The sequence below is a fragment of the Amblyomma maculatum genome, unplaced genomic scaffold (assembly GCF_055883805.1).
Source record: "Amblyomma maculatum isolate TAMU_Amacu unplaced genomic scaffold, ASM5588380v1 scaffold_19, whole genome shotgun sequence".
Taxonomy (NCBI): Eukaryota; Metazoa; Arthropoda; class Arachnida; order Ixodida; family Ixodidae; genus Amblyomma; species Amblyomma maculatum.
In genome coordinates this window covers 323,961-347,954 of record NW_028146744.1, presented here as the reverse complement: position 1 = coordinate 347,954, position 23,994 = coordinate 323,961, and the positions used below count along the sequence as shown (strand labels likewise).

At 45.3% G+C, this 23,994-nt stretch overlaps 2 protein-coding genes across 11 annotated transcripts in view; one reads left to right on the top strand and one right to left on the bottom strand.

The window, feature by feature from the left end:
- LOC146171553 (uncharacterized) overlaps nt 1–23,994 on the bottom strand; it is a 576,153-nt gene that overhangs the window by 350,189 nt on the left and 201,970 nt on the right. The window lies entirely within an intron of this gene.
- Nucleotides 29–23,122, top strand: LOC146171555 (uncharacterized). Of its 5 annotated transcripts, none has more exons than XR_014702818.1 (5): nt 29–6,950; nt 8,034–8,276; nt 8,366–8,449; nt 10,749–11,076; nt 21,968–23,120. XR_014702818.1 is itself a non-coding variant. In XM_084586419.1 (4 exons), exons 3-4 carry the CDS (start codon nt 10,865–10,867, stop codon nt 22,128–22,130), a joined length of 375 nt encoding a protein of 124 aa, XP_084442545.1. In that variant the 5' UTR covers nt 29–6,950; nt 8,366–8,449; nt 10,749–10,864; the 3' UTR covers nt 22,131–23,120. The 5 variants fall into 5 exon arrangements, 2 of the variants coding, with proteins under 2 accessions (XP_084442545.1, XP_084442546.1); XR_014702817.1 differs by lacking the exon at nt 8,034–8,276 and having other exon boundaries at nt 29–801; nt 6,308–6,950; nt 21,968–23,117; XR_014702819.1 differs by lacking the exon at nt 8,034–8,276 and having other exon boundaries at nt 29–801.

Below are 23,994 nucleotides of genomic sequence, written 5' to 3'. Positions count from 1 at the left end.
TTTCAGGTGCTATGCAGCCATAGTCTAAGGAGGAGCGTACGACAGATCTGTTTAAGGCATGTCCTGTCAGCGCCCCAGTGTTTATGGGAAAGAACTTTTAGCATGTTTAGAGATTTGGAAGCCTTTTTCTTCAGGACATTTATATGAGGAAGAAAGGTGAGCTTTTTGTCAAAAGTTACGCCTAGAAATTTGTGTTCGTTTTTCACCGGTAATTTCGTTTTGTTAAGGTGTAGTGTAGGATCTGTCTGTAAGCCTCGTTTGAGAGAGAATAGAACAGCCACTGTTTTTTTGAGGAGAAAACTGAAATCCGTTTGTGTCTGCCCATGCTGCTAGTTTATTTATGGTCAACTGCACCTGTCTCTCGCATGTAGATACGTTAGAGGATGTGTATGCAATCTGTAGATCGTCAACATAAGCTGATGTCCTGTTCACTGCAGTTCTCTGAGACTCTCGAAGTTGTATACTAACCGCGTCGTCTGCCATCTCAGCTGCAGCCATGGATGGTATAACAGAATCGGCAGGCGAAAACTAAAACACACTATCTATGCGAACCTTTATAGAGCCTAAAATTTAAGTACAATATTTTCATTTGCGGTTGCTTTCGTTTTCTTTTTTCGTCAACAAATGGTACAGTGCGGCACTGCTGCAAGCTACTTTCACTGCGGGACGTATTACAAATGGCGGCGAAGAGATCTTTCCAGGCACCATAATACTACATTGAGAACACTCTCTTAGCATTACTGAAGGAATTCACAGTGCATCATAGATACTTCAATCATTTGTGCTCCTGGAAACTAAGAGGTACGGTTTCTTCACGTCGTTGGGATACAAGCGGGACAGTGTGTACAGTGCGAGTTGCTTACAGCCCCTTCGGTTACGTCTTCTCCAAGTGTGCAGTTCTGTTACAGTAGTATGTAGTACATGTTAATTTGGTGCAGTAGCTACCGCTACTCGCTGTTGCAGTATTTTTTTTTATGTTGCTTTCCCGAGAACTGGCCCTCATATGTAAGTGCATCGTTGTTGCTTTCAGCTGTTTTGCCCCTCCCCCCCCCCCCCCCCCCATTTCCACTTTTGCCCTTAGGCACAGCCTGTCTGTATGCTAGCACACCGTTTGTTGTGTATGCTTCGCCCCCTCTGTACCTGTGCACTGCAGAGAAGCACCAGGGCAGATGACCATCACTGTATTTTAGTTCATGTCATGGGCTGCCGGGACTTCATGTTCTGCCTTGTTGTATACATGCTTACATTTTAGTTAACTGTTAATTGGTAGAATATAAACAAAGGTTAACTTTTCTCATATAGCTGTAAATATTTCGTCATACTGTCCAGGATGCCAAATGAGTTGTTGAAATGTCAGGATGACGCTAGAAATATATTGACCCTTGTTTACCCTTTTGTGCTGTGCTACTACCACAAATTCTGAGCAGAAACAGTCAGTTCATTTTCTATTGCTGTCCAAAAAAACTTAAGTATACTTTCTTCATCAGTTTAAAAGCAGCTGCTTGTGTTGCCTCATATATGTTCTGTTTTCACCCAGAACCTCTCCACCTTCCCCAGTACTTCAAGAAATAAAAGTAGTCACTGAGCCGAGCTTAATTGTCCTTTGCTATTTTCACTAGAAACACATGACCCTGCTCGTCCATGTCATGGGCACGGTTAATACAGACTTTGCAGAGTATCCTTTTCTTTTCTGCAATATTTGGGCATTTTCAAAACATATTCATCATTGCTCGTAGCAGGCATGCCCATGTGGACGAAATACTGACTCTTCTAGAAATGAGCCCCGCCTCGGCTTAAGGGTCATGGCATCAACTGTAGTTGATGTTGGGACTTGAGTCGCAGGTGCTGACTCTGTAACTACAAAAGGCCTCAATTCAACCGGGAAGGGCATTCTTACACATCTCTTGACTGTGGACCAGTGCACTTGTGCTATTTCGAAAACATGAAAAAATACAGATTAAAACAGGATTGCTGTACTGGGTGTTTAAATGTTTAGTTACTGGACAGTAGGTACAGCAATTTCGCAAGAGTCCATGTGCCTGGTACCTTGTCGCAAGAATGCACGCAGACATATGTATTACTTTGGTTGTTTTTATTCTAAAAGTCTTGTGAGCTTGAAACATTCCTTCAAGCTGACAAATGTATGTTCCCTGTGCAAGTTCAAAGTGTTGTGGTGGTGCCTGTTGGCCACAAGGTCAAAAGACATGCGCAGAGAGAGAGAGAGACCCTTTAATGAAGAACAGAGATTTTATCCGGCGTTTAAATTTCGCTGACATGCTACTCTGTGTAGGAAGGGGAATTCGGGAGGTAAAGATGGAAAAAGAATCCTGAGGAGATTAAAAGAAGGGGGAGATAAAATGCGGCCATTAAGTGTGTTCTAAGGTGCATTGTGGAGTAATGGTATAAAATGAAATGATGAAATTCATAGTCCGATAAATGTGCTTATAGAGTTCACAGCGTGAAAAATGCTGAAGGGTAACGTTCAAGGTGAACTTAAAGTTTGTCTAAATGTCCAATGTCTTTAAAATGCGTAAATAAAAAGGTCATTGCGAGTCTCTGTTGCCTAGTGCAGGCTAAGGGACCTAAAACAATGCCCATTGTTAAAGGCACTGGGGAGAGCTTTTTCATGCTATGTTCGTAGTATGCACGCTCGTCAGCCTACGCAGGACACTCAAAAGACATGCACATGTTTATTCAAACCTTTAGGCACTAAAAAAAAAATTATTACTGTTTAGAAGTGTGCTTCCTGTCGTAGCAGTATGCGCACACATGCATGTCCTTTTAAAAACCAGCTGGCAGTAAATTTACTACCAGTAGATTATTATACCTACAGCTGTATGCGCTCACATTTCTGTAATTCAGTTCTTTTCAGCCGTATAATGTGCTACTCCTGTGTGGGTAAAGAAAGATCACTTGGGGTTTACTTCTTTAGTTAATGGGTTTAACATCTCAAAGCAATTCGGGCTATGAAAGACGCCATAGTAGAATGGTCCAGAAATTTCAACCTCCTGTGTTTTATAACGTGCACTGACATCACACAACCCAAGGGCGCCTTGGTTTACCCATCACAAAAGAGGTCGCCGTAGTCTTTTTGTGAGCCCAAGTATTCAATGTAAGTGTAGTTAATGCAAAAATGGTCATACTTAGATCTGTGCTTTAACAAAGAGGTGCCGCTCTTTTGCTGTTATATACACCTGAAAAAAAGGCTTAATGTGGGAAATTTACTAAAGCAAGCAAGAACACTAGTTTGGCGTAGTTTATTTTGATATGCGTGATATATGGCGTATGTACATGGCTTTGTCTGTATCTTCTTGCCTGCTGTTCCTTGCATCGCTTAGCGCAAGTTTCTCAGCATTTGACAAGTGCCGCAAAGGACCAGGCCTGCTATCTTGAGGCAGATTGAAGATCAGGACAGTTTACATGGTTAAACCACATGAGAACATATGTCGCTGCTGACGTCAAACATGCATTTAATGCAAGCAAACACAAAGGCAGGTAATTTTAAGACATGATGTCACAGAAACAGCCGAAAAGTGGCCAGCCATGCCACCTGCCAGAGGCATGCTGTGAGGTGGGCCGTAAATGTGTGCTGCTCAAGCTTCCTGGAGTGACATAGATATAAAGCCAAACTTTAACCAAGCCATATGAATGTGCTTGTGTGACCTAGGGTAGCATGTCTAGCCTGTGACCCAAAAGTCCTAGAAGGCGATTCTAATCTCACTGCTATCAAGCCTTATGGGCCACAATGTCATGCAAAAGGTGCTGTCACAGATACCAAAGCCAAGGGAGTAAGTAGACTGGGCGACAAAAGCAAGCATTTTTGAAGAGTAACAAAATCATAGAAAGTGCCAGGCAACTCTACTCTCTGCTCTTGCAGAGAATCAGGGATGCTATTATGGTACTCCTTGGTGGGGTGGCACAAAGAAAAAATGAGGGAGAGTACTGCTGCTCTTCATAAACATAATTAAAAACAAACAAACAATTGTAACAATGAGAGCTTCACATGCTTACCAGGAAGGAGGCATTATATGAAAGTGTTCTTTCTGTCGGGGCCCGAAAGGAGCTATCGGATAGCTTTGTAGATGGTGGCCGCCTGCCACCGTCTCTCGCCTTCCTTTGCCATAGTCATTGCATACAGTGCATTAGCAGTGCGCATCTTTGCTACCTGTCACCAAAGTTGCAAGATCACTTGACTGGGTGGCAGCAGTGCCCTGAGCACTGCATGGGCTAAGATGGCCTTAGAGCTTGGGTTTAAAGTTGCGGCTCCTACGCAGAATTTCAATGTCTGTTTATATGGGGTTTTACGGCGCATAAGCAACTGTGGCTATCATGCACCAAACACCAATGTCTTGGATTTTGATCCATTATTGTCAAGGGTATTACAGCAGAGACATGGATGAAATAAACTATGGTGTGTGCCGAGAAAAAAAGTCAAGGTTTATATACCTTTTTTTTACTTTTACCCCGCCACAGTGGCTCGGTGGTTAAGATGCTCAACCACTGAACCAGGGTACCGCGGTTTGATCATGGCCGTGGCAGTTATGTTTGGATTGATGCAGAAAGCATAGCACCCGTGTACTATGCACAGTCAGTACCTGTTAAATGGATCGAAATGATCTAGAGCCCTCCCCACAGTGTCGCTCATAGCCCAAGTTGGTCTGGAATGTATACAGCTGTTGTGCTTTTCGGCCGGTTCGATCATGAATTCAACCCATAAAGCTATTGATTACAAAATGTAATTCCACTGGCTGCGAGGATGTTTTAATATTCAGACATAGTAGGTTAAAAAATATGACTGAATAAACATGCTTAGTAAATGCTAAGTAATTTAACTGCATGTGTATGCAACATTCTCCATTTAGGCTCTTGGAACGTCCGATCACTGTTAAAGAGGGAGCTGATCAGTGTCATGCCTTAACAAAGGAGCACTATTTAATTATTTGTTTCCTGTAAACCTAAGTAAAAGCAGATAACCATGTTGGTGGAAAGTCGTCCTAATAAATGGCGTCGCTGGTCAGCTCCAGCCCAGAATGGGGAGACTACTATTCCTCCAGTAGGTGCGCTGAATGGAGCACCTCTCAACTCCAGCCAAGGAACAGGCCTACTGGTAGAGTCTACCAGATATGGTTCCCTCACCACCTTGTATGCACAATGCAGTGCCTGCCTATAAGGGTCGCTTGTGTGTAGCAGCCGAGTGGTCTGGCTTACATTACCTGTGTACTTGTTCTGACAGGAGAATGGCGAAGAAAGTGATTTACGCCAAAGGCTTGCTCTCGACAATGCCGTAAGCTAACCGGTCAAGTGAGTGGTAAACGAGAACATAGATGTCATTTGCCCCGTGCAAACATCTTTAGCTATTTCTGTCTGCTCGTACAAAATCGTGACTGCGACATGATGAAAAATATTGGTCAACGTAATTCACTGTTCTAGTCACCATGCAGCCACCACACAACACACTATTTGAAGGTGAGCAAAAGTAAGGAACATCCCTTTAAACTGAACCGCTCAGAAATGTTCACGTCACTAAAGCCAGACTCTTGCGCGCGACGAAAAGGCCAGAAGGGCTATGTAATATATACGCAAAAGACTGGCTCATTCATACCAAATGCCTATACATGAATTGAGAAATACTGGAGCACCCGGGTTTGAACCGAAGAAACATAAGGCAACTGCAGTAACCTCTCAAGCTCGAGCGCCCCTTCTCCTTGCGTCCCCTCAGCGCCTTTCAGGGGTCCAGCCCGCTCTGCCTTTTCGTCCTCATTTGACCGGCGTGCGCTATTTTCCTCCCTCTGCTTTCTCCACGACGCACTCTGGCTGCATTGTGACAGGCCAGATTAAAGTTTTGTACATCAGCAGTTTGGCCTGTTTAGGAACTGCTCTTGCTGTGTGCTTTGAGTAACGAACCTTGTTACGAGCTTTAGCAACAATGTAATCGATGCGTTTTGATCATAACATATTGTGAGTAAAAATGACACCAAGGTATTTGTATTCATGTACTCTATGCAATGATCCATAGTCGTAATATGAAGGTGATAGGTGATGGACCTTGCTGTAGCCGAAACATCTCGCCTAACTAGAGAAAGCTAACTTAGTTCAAATGATTTTGGTATTTTTGCGCTGAGAAGGAAAATCAGAAATTTTACCGAACCATATCAGGCCGGAAAAACCACGGATCGGCATTTGACTGAAGCAAGCCAGCTTTGTTCTGGTGAACACAACTCGGTGCTGTGCTGGATAAAATTTGCACCCGCATTGGACCACATTTTAATAAATGGTCATTTTGCACAATTTGTTCAACCTCTTGGAGATCCGGAGGCATATGCAGAGGTCAAGTGAAGCCGCCTGGGCCTGTACGTTGCTGCCTGCTGCCCTGCGTCCGTGAGTCCCCTACGGTGTCTCATGGAACCAGTCCGGCTTAACGGGAGAGGAGGCCAACCCCCTGCCTACCAACAAAGGCATGTCAATGGGAACTACACCCTCCCATCACGCTGGCTTCTGGGACTTGCCGATGGACAGTGGGGGTCCCTTCACCTTGCTGCTCGTCGGATGGCACTGGCGCCTTGCCTGTGCTGCAAGCCCGTGTACCTCGTGGATGGCATCCAAGAAGCAGCTCTTGAGGGGGGGGGGGTAGAAAACCAGTTGCCTCCCCCTTCACCTTGGCCGATCACCATCACCCCAGCGAGCGTCGGCAGCACTGGCTGGGAGAGGGGGTAATTACCTCCCCTTGGGGGAACGAGAACCGGTGATGGGTGTGCCACCAAAGCGTCTACACGGATTACTGCGAGAAGACGACATGGAGCTTCTATATCTAGTCGGCAACACGTGCGGTCATCTCCCGCCGCCTCTCCCAGCAAATGCTGGGGGATATTTGGCACGGAGTATGTGGAGCACACGGGAGGACTCGTCGTACACGGCCGCCCGTCTTCTGGTTCCCAACAGCGCAGCAAGCGGTAAATACCACACGCTCTCGTAACCGCCCGCGGCAGACGCCTTCTTACGTAGCCTTGCCCTTCCAAGGAAAACCTTTTTGATGTATGGCTAGCCGACATGCTGTGTATTATTTGCAAATGCAATAGACCTTATGCAAAATTGCTGCCATCTATCGGCCGCTGCGTGGGTTTCCACCATATTTGTGGCTAGCTGAATTGAGCAGCGGAAGCGGCATAGTAGGGGGTCGCGTCGTCAGATTTGTTAATGCCGACCTATTGTGTCCCTTGTTGTATGCAAGACTAAAATAAGGGTGTAGAAGAAAAGAAGCAGCAAGTTATATGCCTTGAGCTTTTTTTTTCTGAGGCTTGTATTAATTTGCTCTCCTGTGGTTGTTGCGCTAGGCACACTTTCGGTCAACGGCGCGCCTGAATTGTAAAATGGTATCTTATTTAGCGTGCTTTAGAAGTTTGCGAATCCATGCTCTGTGCTAAGTCAGACGAAATATATAGCCCATATATTTTTTTTTTTTACGCATTTAACCGTGCTATTGCTGAAGGGTAATAGTCGCCGCTCGCTTTGTTTTATCACAAATATATCAATGCTTTGAGGCTCCGAAATGCATGGCTGATTAGTTCACGCAGTCACCGCAATTTTCTTCATGGGCTTTGAACGCCCCTCTAGAGTTTTCCCATCTTTCCCTGCGCCTTCCTTCTCGTGGCTTGTTTAAATACCTCGACGCATTACAAAAAACTTTCGGGATGGCATTTTTGGCAAGGCTCCCTTGTTCTCGGGCAATTTCAGCAGATTTGCGTTCGATTACAGGAACGCAAGTTTTCAGAATGTCCTTATCGTGAAAGTGACGATTGCACACTCTCGACTTGGTTGAAAGGTTGTCTGCAGGTGGAATAGCCCTGTTCCATGCAACGAGAAGCGCTTCGCGCTTGAGCGAAAATGAATGCTGGTCTGAGCTCTGCTCTTGTCCGTTCGATAGCCACTCGTGCAGTCAGTCACGCAGCATGTCGGCATGGCTCCACTGTGCGTTATATTATTCCACGAAAACCACAAAATCATCACACAAAAGCGACAACTGCCATTCTCGCCAGAACGTCACGGTCACGATGACTACAAGACTCCGTTGACTGCGTTGCTCGTCGTTGGGAGCCTCCATGGCTTCCTGCAGCTAGAGCCTGATGCGACTCCAGCGCCACTGACTCGCCCGCGTGGTGCGGTGCCGCGCATCCCGCCGCAGTTTGAAAACTAACCTAGTCTACTAACATTAGTGAGGAGTGCCTGCCGAGACTTGCGTTAGGCCTGACCCAACATCGGAGTGCTTTCTTAACAGAGAGGTGAGAGGAGTAGCAGCGAGAACAAATGGTCGTGCATGTATTTTTCTTTATGTGTGTGGAGCATTTTCTTTTTTTTTTTTTGTGCCTAGACCTTTGAGAGGTGCAGTGCAGCCAGGAGGTCCGCACATGGAGTGCAAGACAACCGTCCACGGAGAACAGCAAACCAGAAGCGAGTGAGTGCCTCAGCCTGGATGGTGACTCTATTTTTCTTTGTAAATAATCTTTTTTCTGTCTCTTTGGCCCTGGGATCTGGGTGCCGCAATCTGCTGACTGGTATTGATGATTGCTGAAAATCACTGTGGTGCTCCAATACCGCTGGACGCGGTAGGCGTCGTTCGCTCATAAGTTGCTTTTGGATCGCAGCGAGCCAGTAGGGCCACCCTGGGTTCCTTGGCAGAGATGCACATCCTCGTGGCGTTGTGTTCTAGACAATGTCCTTAGTCCTAAGGGACTAGGCTTAAGGCTCTTTTTGGGGGCTGCCTGTCGCACATCGGAGGACAGTCTAACCGTGGCACACAATGAGCAAATGTGTTTTGCTTGTTTTACATTTTTATTTATTTGAAAATACTGCAGCCCAATTCAGGGCTATAGCAGGAGCGAGTATTTTCAGACAATCCAACGCATCAAATACATATAACAACAACAAAGGATGTTATCATAACACATGATACCTTCTGATGCTGCGACTCAATTGCCGACGCAGATTCAGAAATTGATGATGAACGGATGTTTCCATGCAAGGAATTCCAACTCTCCACAATGTGAGGAAAGAAACTATTTGAAGGCATTGGTACGGGCAAAAAAAAAAAAAAGGTCCTATATTAAGATTATGATGGCTCATGGTTGCATATGGTTCGGCAAACAATATATGCTCTGAAAGGCAATTGGAAGAATGGACTATAGACTGAAAACGTTTGAGGGACTTGGTTTTACGGCAGGATGAGAGCGGACTTTGTTTTAGAGAAGACATTGCAGGTACGGGTGAAAAATGGAAGTCGTTGCAGCAACAAGTAAATCTTACAGCTTTCTGTTGTACACATTCGATTTTATCAATTTAACGGCTTTGTATGGGTTCCAGACATTTAACGAATCTTCAGGAACAGGCAGAGTTAAATGCAAACAAAACGAACGCCCTCCACTTCGACTGATTGTTAAGTCAGCGGAAAGGCTTCCCTCTCAGTTGATGGTGATGGATGCGAGAGGAGGGCCTCTTGCTGGACCCTGGGGGACTTGCTTTGTGACAGACGGCTGCAGAGTTGAGCACACGTCGTCCATCAAATGAGTGACCACCGTCTGATGCTTTTCCAATGCTGACTAAACATTTATTAACTCAAAATAAAATAAGCAGAACTAACACACTTTTCATTACGTTCAGATTACACGACGCCGAGCCTACTATCGGCCACCGCCACGAACTCCTCTCTGCTTCATCCACGTTGTCCCTACCGCTCCGGGCCACCACCAGTCACGCATGACTGGCCCGCACGGCTGCCGTCCGGCAAAAGCCTCGCTCTCTCATTCCCGCATCCCGATCTTTAGCCAAAGACAACCCCCTTGCAACACCACAACCAATGAACAATTTTCCCGCCACTTTCTCCTGAATTAAACACTTCATATAGAAAAGAACAACAAAAAACATCATCACACACAAGCGAAGCTGCTCACCGCCCTGGCTAGCTATGCCAAAAAGAAAACATACAGAGATGCACAGTGCTGGCCATTTCTATCGTCGCCTCACGCACAGAGCGTCTCTGAAAGACAACACGCGTTTCGGCCGAAAAACCCCAAACCCGAGCTTCCGCACTCCCGGAGAGCCAAACTCCCGTCATTCTGGGAAGTGCGACGTCGTTTGTGGGACAAGCTACAGTACCCTCTCAAGCTCCCCTTCTCCTTGCGTCCTCGCAGCGCCTTTCGTGGGTCCAGCCCGTTCTGCCTTTCCGTTCTCATTTGACCGGCGTGCGCTATTTTCCTCCCTCTGCTTTCTCCACGACGCACTCTGGCTGCGTTGTGACAGGCCGGATTAAAGTTTTATACATCAGCAGTTTGGCTTCATTAGGAGCTGCTCTTGCTGTGCGCTTTGAGTAACCAACCTTGTTAAGAGCTTTAGCAGTGATGTAATCGATGCGCTTTGATATTGTGAGTAAAAATGACACCAAGGTATTTGTATTCATGTACTCTATGTCGTAATACGAAGGTGATAGGTGATGGACCTTGCTGTAGCCGAAACATCTCACCTAACTAGAGAAAGCTAACTTAGTTCGAATGAACTTGGTATTTTTGCGCTGAGAAGGCGAATCGGAAATTTTACGGAACCATATCAGGCCGGAAAAACCACGGATGCGCGTTCGACTGAAGCAAGCCAGCTTTGTTCTGGTGAACTCAACTCGGTGCTGTGCTAGATAAAATTGGCACTCGCATTGGACCACATTTTACCAAATGGTCATTTTGCGCAATTTGTTCAACCTCTTGGAGATCCGGAGGCATATGCAGAGATCAAGTGAAGCCGCCTGGGCCTGTACGTTGCTGCCTGCTGCCCTGCGTCCGTGAGTCCCTGAAGCTACGGTTTCTCATAGAACCAGTCCGGCTTAATGGGAGAGGAAGCCAACACCCTGCCTGCCAACAAAGACGTGTCAGTGGGAACCACACCCTCCCATCACGCTGGCTTCTGGGACCTGCCGATGGACAGCGGGGGCCCCTTCACCTTGCTGCTCATCGGATGGCAGTTGTGCCTTGCCTGTGCTGCAAGCCCCACGTGTACCTCGCGAATGGCATCCAAGGAGCAGCTCTTAATAACCATTAGGTGAGCATTTGAAGAGGGGGAGGGGAGTAGAAAATCAGTTGCCTCCCCCTTCACCTTGGCCAATCACCATCACCCTAGCGAGCGTCGGGGCAGCACTGGCTGGGGGAAGGGGTAATTACCTCCCCTTGGGGGAATGAGAACCAGCGATGGGTGCGCCACCAAGGCGTCTACGCGGATTACCGCGAGAAGACGGCATGGAGCTTCTATATCCAGTCGGCAACACGTGCGGTCATCTCCCGCTGCCTGTCCCAGCAAATGCTGGCACGGAGTATGTGGAGCACACGGGAAGACTCATCGTGCACGACAGCCCATCTTCTGGTTCGCAACAGCGCGGCAACCGGTAAAATACCGCACGCTCTCGTCGCCTCCCGCGGCAGACGCCTTCTTACGTAGCCTTGTCCTTCCAAGGAAAACCTTAAAACCTTGTTGCTGTATAGCTAGCCAACATGCTCTGTATTATTTGCAAGTGCAATAGACCTTATTCAGAATTGCTCCCATCTATCGGCCGCCACCATGTTTGAGGGTATCTGAATTGAGGAGCGGCAAGCGGCGTAGTAAGGGGTCGCTTGGCCGGCTTCGTTAATGCTCGTTGGGGCCGATAATGCTGACATACTGTTATGTCCCTTGTTGTATGCAAAACTAAAATAAGGGTATAGAAGAAAAGAAGCTCCAAGTTGTATCCCTTGAGCTTTTTTTTTCTTGAGGCTTGTATCAATCTGCTCTCGCGTGGTTGTTGCGCTAGGCACACTTTAAATCAACGACGCGCCCGAATTTTAAAATGGTATCTTATCAAGCATGCTTTGGAAGATTGCAAATCCCTACTCAGTGCTAAGGCAGACAAAATATATCGCCCACAGTGTGTTAAATTTGTCTGTTTCATCCCAGCTTTTACGGTTTCATGCATACAAGCTGTCAACAGATTTTGCCCGCATGTATGCATCCAAGTATCCAGATAGAACACGTTTCAGGACTTCAAAGGCGCCAGACTGTTCTCTTAAATGTCAGCACGATATTCTTACATCTTTACGCATTTAATTCATTGATGAATGGAATATAGTCGACTGCGTCCAGGCTTCAGTTGCTGAGATGAGTCTGCAGAACACGGCTTGCAAAATGTAAGACGCTAAGTATACGTGACAGCAATCGCCTATACCTTTTGCTGCTCTCGTTTACCGCAAGTTCGCACAATTGTTGTTGCTACAGTGATGGCAGTCACCATGCTGTTTATTATTTTTTTTATTAGTGCGAGGTTTGTTTCTCTGCGAGGTATGTGAGGTGCATCAAAAAGTTAGTCCTTAATTTTTACCACGGCAATTTTGTATTCTCTTATTCATATAGCTGATTAATGCCGTTTTTTTTCATTTAACCTTCATGGCACGCCATAAAAACATTGTAATGAGGTAGGGGTTGAAACTGTCAACTATTTGTCATTATCCATAGAGCAATATTGTTTGTAGCGAGCCTTACCGCGCTTAGCAGTGAGGAAATGCTACTGCGGTTATCACAATAGAAATTAGAATGGGCGCACACGTCTTCCAACTTTATTTGTTACCCAGCCCTATAAATGCATGGATCACATTTTCTGTATGCCCATTGCTCGCTACATTACTACTTCACTGAACTGCTGCTGGCAAATAATGTTTGTTGTTTTCCAATATGGCAAAAAAAATATTGCATTACAGCTCCATTGTTGACATTTATGTTCTTTCAGGTGTCAACTGACTGCACTCCCCATAAGTTCGGACTTTTCAAAGTATGTTTGGCAGCTTTAAATAGAAAACTGCCATTCAACATTAGACAGTCTTGTACTAGTCTCGACAATTTCGATGCAAGATGTTTGCAGCATGCACATGCACGATAAAGCCTTGTTTCAACCCAAAGGCTACTCATAAAAACGCTAGTGTGCTCCCCGGTTTGCATGGAAGTGCTCATATGTTCGGATGATGCACGGACGATTGTGATGGCTCTACGTACACAGCACGTACGTGTACGTGTACGTACACGTACCTCGGAAGGAGACTGCAGCCATGAAATTAGGAGACGCCTGCTTCTGGGAAAGAGAGCTATGGTTAGCCTTGACCGCCTAGTAAAGAGCAGAGACATTAGTCTGCCAACCAAGATCCGTATAACTCGTGCTATGGTCTTTCCAGTTGTGATGTATGGATGCGAGAGTTGGACTGTGAAAAAGGCTGACCGCCGAAGAATTGACGCGTTTGAATTGTGGTGCTGGCGAAGACTCTTGAGAGTTCCTTGGACTGCCAGAAGATCAAATCAGTCGATATTGTCGACCATAAACCCTGACTGCTCATTGGAGGGTCAAATTTTAAAGTTAAAGCTCAGCTACTTTGGTCATCTGATGAGAAGAGAGGAGTCGCTGGAGAAAGATTTGATGTTGGGAAAGGTTGAGGGTCGCCGGAGAAGGGGTAGGCAGCGAACGCGTTGGTTAGATGGCATCCTCGAGGCACTGCAGATGAAGTTACGTGATGTTAGGAAGATAGTGAGAGACCGGAAAGCGTGGCATGACATGGTCCATAGGGTCACGAAGAGTCAGACACGACTGAACGACTAAACTGAACTGAACACAGCAAAGAATGACTGCTGCAAACACTGCGCATTGCTCAAAGCACTGCTCGAATGTGTGTCCACCAATGAGCTTGACACTGCATCTGGGTATAAGGCAGACCTCTGCGATGCGACTTCGCAGACAGCAGTATCTGTTAATATATTGATTTTTACGAAGTAGAACCACGATGCGACGGCAACAAGTGCTACATATCTGAGGAGGATCAGCGGGCACGGAATCACGTCGTTGACCTGTTACGTTTCGCTGGCAAATTCGCGAGGTTGTGTGTTTTAGCCAATAACATATGGAATATGGGAACTGCTATGTAATTTTTTACATGCTAACGAGATACATCAGCGGTCAAACATTCAGACAGAAAATGGAACAGGAGTGCGCGGGATGTACTGGGAATTGTAAAGGCCCATAAGAGCGCAGTGTTTATTATGCATCAGTCCTATATTAAAAAAAAAAGAAACAATATTAAGCTCCTACGTATATGTACGCATATTCTTACACCATACTATATGGAACGACAACGATCACGGCCAAGTGCCGGGCACAGTAACAAGTTGTGCCTTGCCTGCGCTGGACTCGAAAACATTCTGCTGCGACTCGCGCAGCGTACTGACATCGCAGACATGCTTTACACCAGGAAGCAGTATCAGTATGTTTTGCACTTTCATGGACACGTATTTGAGCACTGTATTAAGGAATCCGCTGGAGGTGCAACAAAGGCTTTGCCGTTTGTAGCTACGCTGACGTCACCATTCGAAGAAGTTTTGGCAGTGCAGTATCGCTTCACGAAGTAAAATTGGAATATAGGCAGCATGGACAAGTCAATCGTCTATTATTCGGTAATTTTTTGCTCTGAATGCAAACAAATAGCACAGAAACCACAGCATAAAGCAGACTCAGCTAGCATTACGGCAGCAACCATATAGTGTCCTAGCAGCTGTAAGCGGAGCCGACTCACTTAACCCTTGAACATGGCGTCGTTTTGCCACGTCTTCGCATCAAGACTGCAGTGAGGAACGTTTATTGCAGAAAAGAAATGTAATTTGGAGCTGTTTGCTGCTTCCCTGTGCTCTGCATTGCATGGGAAGCAAGTGTATTCACTAAGGACTATGAACGAGGTCCGATCGGCACAAACGCGCGGCAAGCTCTACAAAGACTACGTGTCCTACAGTTTACGCATTGGAGAATAAGTCTGACACCGATTTCTTATTCACGTTCACTTTTTTAAATGCCAATATCGCCGCCGTATGTTTTACACTTCGCCAATCTCGGCAAACTGTTTAGATCTGATGATCGTGAACTCAGCCTCGCCAAGCGGACTGTCCGCCGCGCTGCCGTCGTCATCACGATAACAATCCGACTACCGTTTCGTTGCTGGAGTTGGCGCGATTTCAAGCGTTTTCTGTTTTGAGCTTATCTTTCTGCTCATCTGCGATATCACTGTCTCGGCGGGTGCGACCGCTGGCAGTAGCAGTCTCCCGTGCTGTGGAACACGCTAGGCCTACTCAGGCTCGTACACACGATCGTTCGGCACACGACTTTCGTCGGCCTGAGCGCGCACAGCCGAGGCAGGGCATCACTTGAGATGATTAATCAACTATTTATTTCACTTTTTTTCACAAATTCTTGCCGTGAATGCACCTCGCGGTTCGGAACCAAGCGTGGCCGGCGTCACGTCTCCGCCGTCTCCCCGCGGCTGGGGCACGCCGAGCAGACGCCGTCAGGCAGCTCCGCCAATGCGGTGACGCCTTATCGTCACGTGCACCCCAAAAGCCAATGGGATTGCAAATGCACGTTTTTTTTTTGCTCTTTTTTATGCGAACAATGGGCAAATGTAAACAGCAGAGGCGGCAATTTGAAGACGAAGGGCGGCTTTTTCGAATGAGACCAAGATAACTACGGTGCTGCGCACAAAATGGGAGCTACGCCTCGTGGAAAATGGTTGTTTCGGGGGCTGTTTTCGGCCCAAATTCGGGCGACATCGATTATATAAATTGGTATTGTTACTAAAATACCTATCCTAGAGATGAAAAACTTAGCAGATAGGTAGATGAAGAGCTACTGATTTCGCAAATCACATTTTCTAAATTGATTTTTTTGCGATTTTTTTTTGGTCTGAAAGACCCGTGTCCCCCCTTAATGCTCCCAGCAAGTCGATCTTCAAGCTCTGCTTCGTAAGAAGCTTCACAAGATGAGTGTCAATCAGTCTCCTCTTGTAAACTGCTTTGCAGGCCCTGATTTTATCTTGAGCTTGGTCTTTAACGTCAGTGCTGCTCTTTTTTTCACGTTCACCGCCATCACAGCACTACGCACACCCACACACCACACTTGACTCGACGACCGACGCAGCCTCTGCCGAACGCTACAACGGCCACGCCGCGACGCCGCTGCTAACACTAAAACCAAAAATCGCGAAAGACTCAAAAACCAAAAAGGCAAAAGCAACATTCGATCGTGCCGCTGCCGCCGCTGCTGAAGCAGCGCTGTCAGCGATTGTGAAATGCGAACGATTTCTTATGGCCTCCGAGATACCTCCGTGCGCACAAACAGGCACGCGGGGGTGATCTCGGAGGCCATGGATTTCTTTGGCTGTCAACTCCTAATGCCGTTGTGGCATCTGTGGTGCTGTCAGCGCCTGCGGGGTAGAATCGCATGAAAATTTCAGAGTACCGCATTCACTTTCCACGCGCCGCCGGCTCGCCTACTGGCTGATGCGCGTCACGTGACCTCATGTCGCCATATCCCTTCCAAGCGCGCGCACGGAATACGTGTCTTGTGCTGGAGTTCCTCTTTTGTCGATTGTTTCTCGCCGTGTACACGTGAGACATTATGTTGTGCTTTTGGGTGCGGCACCGGGCCTGAGTTAGGAAAGGTGTGTTCTCTGTGCCTGAACGAAAAAAGTGATCTGCATTGGTGATTAATGTGGCTTCACAGAACCGACAGGCAAAAATTCATGCCTCAAGGAACACCTTCTTGTGTTAGATACGCTTGTTCATTGGTTTCAAATTATTTTTGTTTAGACGTGAAAGAAGCGTAGGAAATACTCAACGTGAACATGGTGCGCCTGGTCACAACATGTGTACCTTCCAACGCAGTATATGTGTTTACCTTCCAGCACAGGAATATGCAGCATCCGTTTTACTTGCGTAATTTTGCAAAAGCTACCCTCACAGTAAGGTAAACATCTAGCCAGCTGGCAGCAGATACATCTATCTTCAGTACTCGTGCATGAAAGCGTATGGGCTCGTGTGCGGATCGATGTCAGCGCGCACCTCTTCGTTTTTTATTTTTATTGGTAACGTAAACGTACATATAACGCTTTATGCGCAGATTTATTAGTTATTTATTTCTGTTAAAGAAACCCAGGTGGTGGAAATTTCCGAAGCTCTCCACAACAGTGTTTCATAGTCTGAGTCGCTTCAGGATGTTAAACCCCATAAACTTAAACCATATTTGTTGTGTGTTTGCAGCTGGCGACTTCTGGACAATGTGTGTCAACAATCAATGTACGATGTGGATGCCATTTCAATTTTTGATGGCAGTTAATGAGCGAGGTTCTGCCAAATTGGCGGCACAAGGTGTACGGCGATGAAATATCAGGCGATACCATGAAACAATGAAAAGTGCAGATTGCAACAATGAAAAGTGGAGATTGCAGTACTTTACAGTACTGCAATCTCCTCGGCACAGTATTGCTTTTGAACACATCGCAGGAAGATGCCCATAATGAGGACAAATTATGAGAGGCAACACATACAGTACCAAATTCCTTGTTTGCTTAATCGCACTAAACACCTGCTAGATTTTCAAAAGTCAGTTCCCAAAAAGCTGCTCAAGAATATAATACTACGAGAAAATATTGAGTTTCTCTGACTTGCTTCCCAGTGCTTTGTTCACCTATATGGTGTTTTAATGTTGTTTCTTTTATCGTTAGTTTCCACAAAAACGTGACGACATGGTTATATGCCTGTATTATATCTCCATTGTGTCATTATGTAATGTGTTCACTGTCATTGATATTGCTAACCGATATCTATATTCTGTCATGCACTTTGCAAGTTTTTTTTTGTATGTTTTTTTTTTTTTTTTGTCAGATAAATTTTCTTGACATGCATTCTCTAGGTTTTTATGTCCACATATGCAAGATTATCCCTGATGTATTAGATATACGTTTGCATTTTATATTTGAATGAAAGTAATTTTTGCTTGCAATTGTGGTTATATATACGAGTGTGATCTCTGTGTGCTGAACTGAGTACGGAGCAGAAGCCTTTGTCAGGCTTCTAGCCTTTTGCCTTTGCTTCGGTTTCTGTAACCAGAATAAACCGGATAGATTTAGAAAAAAAATAATAAAAGACTTGAAAAAGAAAATCAGGTATAAAAGTATACAAATTTATATAGTGAGAAAACATTGTATGTGAAATGCTATCGCTTCATACCCTTAACGGCGGAGCTTAAGCGTCCCCGTATTTTTGAGGGGAGCTGATTTCGCAAAAGAAAAATGTGGTTCATTGTTATCTTCCTATATTGTATAAATTTACTTGTGATATCTTGATTGCTTTGCATTTTATTTTATTTGTTTTTTCTAAAAAACGTCAGCACCTTATTCAACTTGACTACATTTTTCTGACTTGATATATGTTTACTCGTGTGTAATTGATGTAATTAAATAGTCACATACAGTAAAACCTCGTTAATTCAAATAATTCAGCCTGCTTCAAAAATGTACATAAGTGTATGGCAGCAAACTTATTAATTTGGCGCTAAATTACGTGCGCACCAGTTAATTTGGGCTAGAGACGGGCCGAGGCTGTTGCGGAAATTAGTTTTCGGAGCACACATCGCTACGGCCATCATTCCCTAAGGACCATGTAAGAACCGGAAACGACGGAAACCACTATTTCAAAAACGTACGGATGGCGGCGCTGCTTTACACACACACACACACTAGGAGCGCGCATGGCACGCTTCGCTACAGCCATCATCTATCCATCCGCAACTCTGCTGCTATGCTGACGATCCGGCTCGTGCTTCTGCCTCCAAAAACTACCGCCGCTCTTCACCCTATGGATAAAGGTGTTATCCAATATGTAAAAAAAAGTATCATAAACAAGTGCTGGAGCATATGCTTCTTTGCATGGATCGGAAGCAGGCGTGCGTCATCACGCTCCTGAGTGCCATTCATATTCTGGCTCAAGTGTGGCCACACACGCCGCCAGGCACTGTGGATTTGTGCAGTCTGCCACAACCTTGGAGCCTGCAGCGCCAGCAGCTGCTCCCCACCGAAGTGAATCTCGCCGACTACACTTCCATTGATGACGGAGTTGTTGTCGCTGCCAGTTACCATATTTACATAATTGTAGGTCGCCCCCACCCCCCCCCCCCAAATCGCATGTCCCGGAAAAAAATAAAACATAACGCGGTGGATGCTCTCGACAACGTAAAATATATTGCCTGGCTGTACAACTCGTCTACACTTCAAATCACGTATTTCGGCCATATACGCGGCAAGCCTGGCCTCCAAGCTCTGGATAGCATACCATCTGTGTCCCTTGGAAACCTCTTTGCTTTGCATCAAAGTTCAAAATTTTGTCTCGCTGCCCTCACTACCACCACTACTCCCGCGTATCCCTTTTAGAAGCTTCAAACTTGCGGCCCACAGTTCAGTTGTTTTTCGGCATAAACGATAGCCGCCTCCTTGAACACTGCACAGAATAAGCGGCGAGTGCTTTTTGGACTAAAAAGTTCGTGACGAAGCATGTAGCCGGTCGTAAAGTTACAAGTGCGAATGCGCAACGAATGATCGGTGTCGGCTTTTCCATCAACCATCGGCATTCCTTGGAAGTGCCGCCGTGTCATGTGACCCGACGAGACTGACGTGCAAAAAGGGAGCGTCGCCGCAATTCGAACAGCGGATCTTCCTTAAATCATCAACACTCCCGCAGCTGCAGTTTGTGCTGCGCAGTAAAAGTTAAAAAATTCTTCCAGAGAAGCACGCACAATAACTGAATGTTGCACTTAAAGCCGTAGAGGAAACAAATTCGTCATAGCCTGCCTGATATGGTTATTGTCTTGCTCTTGTTATCAGTGCCATGCTTTGGTTTCGATTGTAAATTGACCCCCCATCTTCAGATTTTCGAATTTTAAAAAAGGGACTGACTTACAATCGTGTAAATATGTAAGCGATGATGAGATAATCAGCGATGCCCTCGATGTGGCAGCTGAGGCGTCCGGTGAAGAGGGCTCGCTCGATAATGATGAGCCCCCGGTGCGTCGTACCACTACACAAGTCGCGGATGCTCTCACAGTTTTAGAAGACTTCTGTTATCATGCTTCTGGCAAAACGCTGGCCCTGGAAAGTTGTCCCATGCTCACAAACTGGTCCTCACTGCCCAGCTTTCCACGAAAAAGCAGACGAGCATTTCTGACTTCACGAGGTAGAGGTATGCATAAAAAAAAACTCACATGCGGTTTTTGTTGCTCATTGGATAATTCGACATTCAGATAATTTGGACATATTTTTCACTCCCGTGAGATCCGAATTAATGAGGTTTTACTGTATTATGATTCAAATTAATTCCGACGTAGCAAAGTAACACTACAATTTTGTTCTGAATTTATTTTAATATACTGCATTACCTGTTCACACACTTGCTTCTGCTTGCAAGTTTGAAAAATGTGTGGTTTCTAAACCTCATTATGCATCAATATGCATTGCAATCCATCGCCTTCTTAGTTTACTTTTGAATGAACAAGGCCACTGCCAGTCTAATCATTGAGTCTGGAGACGCCGAAGATGGTGACTTTGCATGAAGAGTGGGCGAGGGACAAATAGATTATTGCAATCTGTCTGTCTAGTGCAAAAGTTTGAATAGTTTGCTATATTAATTTAGTGCTCCCCTAAGGAAGGGTGCAGTTTTGTAATTAAAACTATTTTTGTTATGCATGAAATGCTACTAATTCTGAAATGTACATGTAAATATTGCCACAGATAAGGCAAGCAACGAGAACTGAATTCTTGTACGTAGCACGCTCACTCTGTTCGGGGCTCTCTCTCTCTCTGTGCTGTGCCTCGTGCCTTGCATCCTATTTATGCTTATTTCTGATCTTTATCTTAAACAGGTTAATATAGTTAATCAAGCTCATCTCTTGGATGTAAAGTAAGAAGAAAGTGTACAAATTTTAGATGTTGGCATATTTGCAGATGTCTTTCGTGTGCAATAAAGCTGTTAAATTTTGTTAAATGCTTAGTAATTTTAGAGGTGTAAAGCTAAAATTTGCACGTATATATGCTGGCAATCATTTGCTGAAATCGGTTTCAAAAACTGTTACTGGCACATTTTGAAAAATTTGGCTTTATTGCATTTTTCAGTGTCTTAGGAGTCATGTGCAATAAAATCATTCCACTGCCATATATTATGAAATGGCAAAAGGCTGAGTTAAAAAAAAAATTGCAGCACTTTTTGGTATAATATTTCATTGCTATACATTTAGAGAGTTGAGTTTTATGAGCAAAAAAAAATTCTGGAGTCAAATGTTTGACCAGATTGACCATTTTGCTTGCAGTGCGCACTCAAAAGACGTTTACAACTTACCCGGTATTCATTCTTAGATTTGACGGGCAGCAGGAACCTTGCATGTTCCTGTATGTGCCAGCTTGTAATCCACATTAATGGAGAGGTGAGGTCTAAAAGCTTCAATGGTGAAGCAAGCACTTGAACAGCAGGCCTGTAAGGCACTGAGCATGCCTGTTGGATTGTTTGAAATCTTGCGGCTCTTTTGAGGGCACAAGGCGGATATAAGGGGCGGCTGGCTTTGCATTTGACTCCCATGTAGCTGCACAGCCACAGCTTCTTGCAAAGGTGCACCTTGCCACTGATGTTTCATAAATATCCTGCACAATCTCTCTAAGCTCTGACTGTGCCACGCTGGTAACTATGACTGCATTTTGATGAAGGCAAAATGCAAAAATGGACTGTGTGATGTGTGGTGTACATAAAAGACCTCAGATAGTTCATTCATGGGCCCATTGGCCTATGTGCAGCTTCAACATGTCAGACTCCCATACTATGCCATACCATACGTCACCAGATCTTGTTTTTTCAGCTAGCGTCACGGTGGATAAATCATTCACCATTCACGTCTTCACCCAGTAGGCAGGCATTTCAGGGTTTCAGTTGGTTTGATGCCCTATAAACATTTGCGGCCAACAGTAACTCTGAAAAGCATGACTTTAAGTATTGTTACTTGCTGAGATTCCATTACAGTTCAAGTACTCTTCTGTTCTTTTCTTTTTTTGTCTTCTGTTTTCAGGAGCAGAATGACCAGTTCATTGTACAGCTGCAAAAAACTAGCCAACAAGGTGGGCGGCCTCTCCAGTTTAAATGATGGGTCAGTCCCAGGAATTTTTATGCCTTGGCCGGCGCTGTGCAGCGGCCCACAGAGGAATGCAGCTCCTTGCATGAGAGGTACGTAAAAATGATGAAGGAATCTCTGCAGGCACATGGTATTCATCCTGGTATTGTTTCATAATCAGTAGGGTTGAGCCCACTGCAGTATGACAGCTCGCTCTAATAACCTTCAATTACTCTAGTTTTTCTGTATATGGGTGTCCTTGGGGAAAATGAAGTAGTGTGGTTTATATGATGTGGTGCCAATATACTAGGCAGGAGTTAAGGGGGCACCCTGGTCTTAAGACAATATTTTTTATTTACAGGTAGATTTTGATGAAAGTTGCACCATTTATGCAGCTTTTTATGCTGATTTCAAATATGCACATTAATTTTATGTAAGCCATTTAGTTCTGAAGATATTGAGCACTTTACGTTCTTTGTTTGGAGGTGAGCTGTCAGTAAAACTACAGGAGTTATAATAAAAACTGACATATCAAATCAATTTAGAACACACAGAGAATGCAAAAATCAAGACTGAATGTCCTAGTTCCATTTTAACCAAAGTTACAGCTTGTCAAAGTTCAGAGACCAAAAAGCCACCTTGACACTCCAGAAAACATGAAATTTCTAAAATCTTTCCACATTAAATACCACAAATTCATTTATATTTTTGCACTGTACATGAGTTTACCTTTCTGGTGCAAAAGAAATTATAGCAATATCATAAGTAGAACCAGAGATATCGCACCTCCAAACATGTACCGTCCTCAATATTTTGATTTTGAGAAATTGGGGAAAAACGTGTTGATAAATTTTTGAAGCACCAAAGCTAACAGTAATTTATTAAAGTTGTTTCTGACTAGCTCCTGATGCCAATGCATCATTTCCCATCGATATAATTCGCCCTCAAAGAATGAAATTTCCGGCGAACGGAACGCATGGTCCGGAGGACGCCACCAAGACGAGTGCGTTTGCATCGTAATCTCCGCAAAAGTTGGTGCAACGTTCTGGCGCGCGATCGCCATTCTCAAGTTCATGCAGTAAACGCAGTCGGCCTGCAACTAGTGATAAGTGACCGCTGCTCGTCTTGCACCGCTTGGCATTCAGAAGAAAGTTTATTTCGACAAGATTTGGGATTCCGTGCAATCTTCTTTATGTTCCACGTGTCGCGGCACACTGCTTCGCGACTGCCGCTGCGGCTAGTCGCGGCACTGCCTCACAGGGCGATCTATCCCGGCGTTGAAAGCTGCACTTGCTCATCTGCACCCTCACGGTTCCGTACGCGGCAGATCGTGCCGCTCCTCGCTATCGCACTGAGCACGACCGGCTATGCTATGCCGTTATCAGGCCATCGCGGACTCGTCGGCGCTTCGTCATTGATTGCAGATAACCAGATGCGGCGATGCAGCATCCTCGGCACGTTTATCTTCTCTCGCTACTTTTTTTTAGCTAATAACGAAGCGCGAATCTCAATATTGCACATTTCGCATTGTGGTTACGATGAGGGAACGGCGCTAGGCCGACTAGGCCTAAAGGAGAGACCTTTTCAAAATGGCGCTGGACCGCGAGCAGTCGACGCAGCCAGCCAACCAAAGCTCGCCTTTTGCTCATGTGCGGTGGGAGTCAAATAGCAGGGCGTGTTTCATGCATTTATTCCTTTGTTTTCCGCTTTGTTGGGCTCGCTCATGGTCACCAACCGAGATGGTTTGATTCAACATCGTACCATTGTACACTTCTGCTTCTGATCATGTTTCAGGAGCAGCACTTAAAATAGGCGGCGTCAACCTTCGTGCACCGACCAACGGTGCAGTAACAGCATGCTGTATTTTCGTCTCGTCTTTGCCGCATTGATCATTTATGCGGCGTGTTGATAATGAAATGGAATGTGCGTCGGAAATGTCGGCCTTTAGCTGCATCGCGAAAGTACACAAATTCGCATCGGTTAAG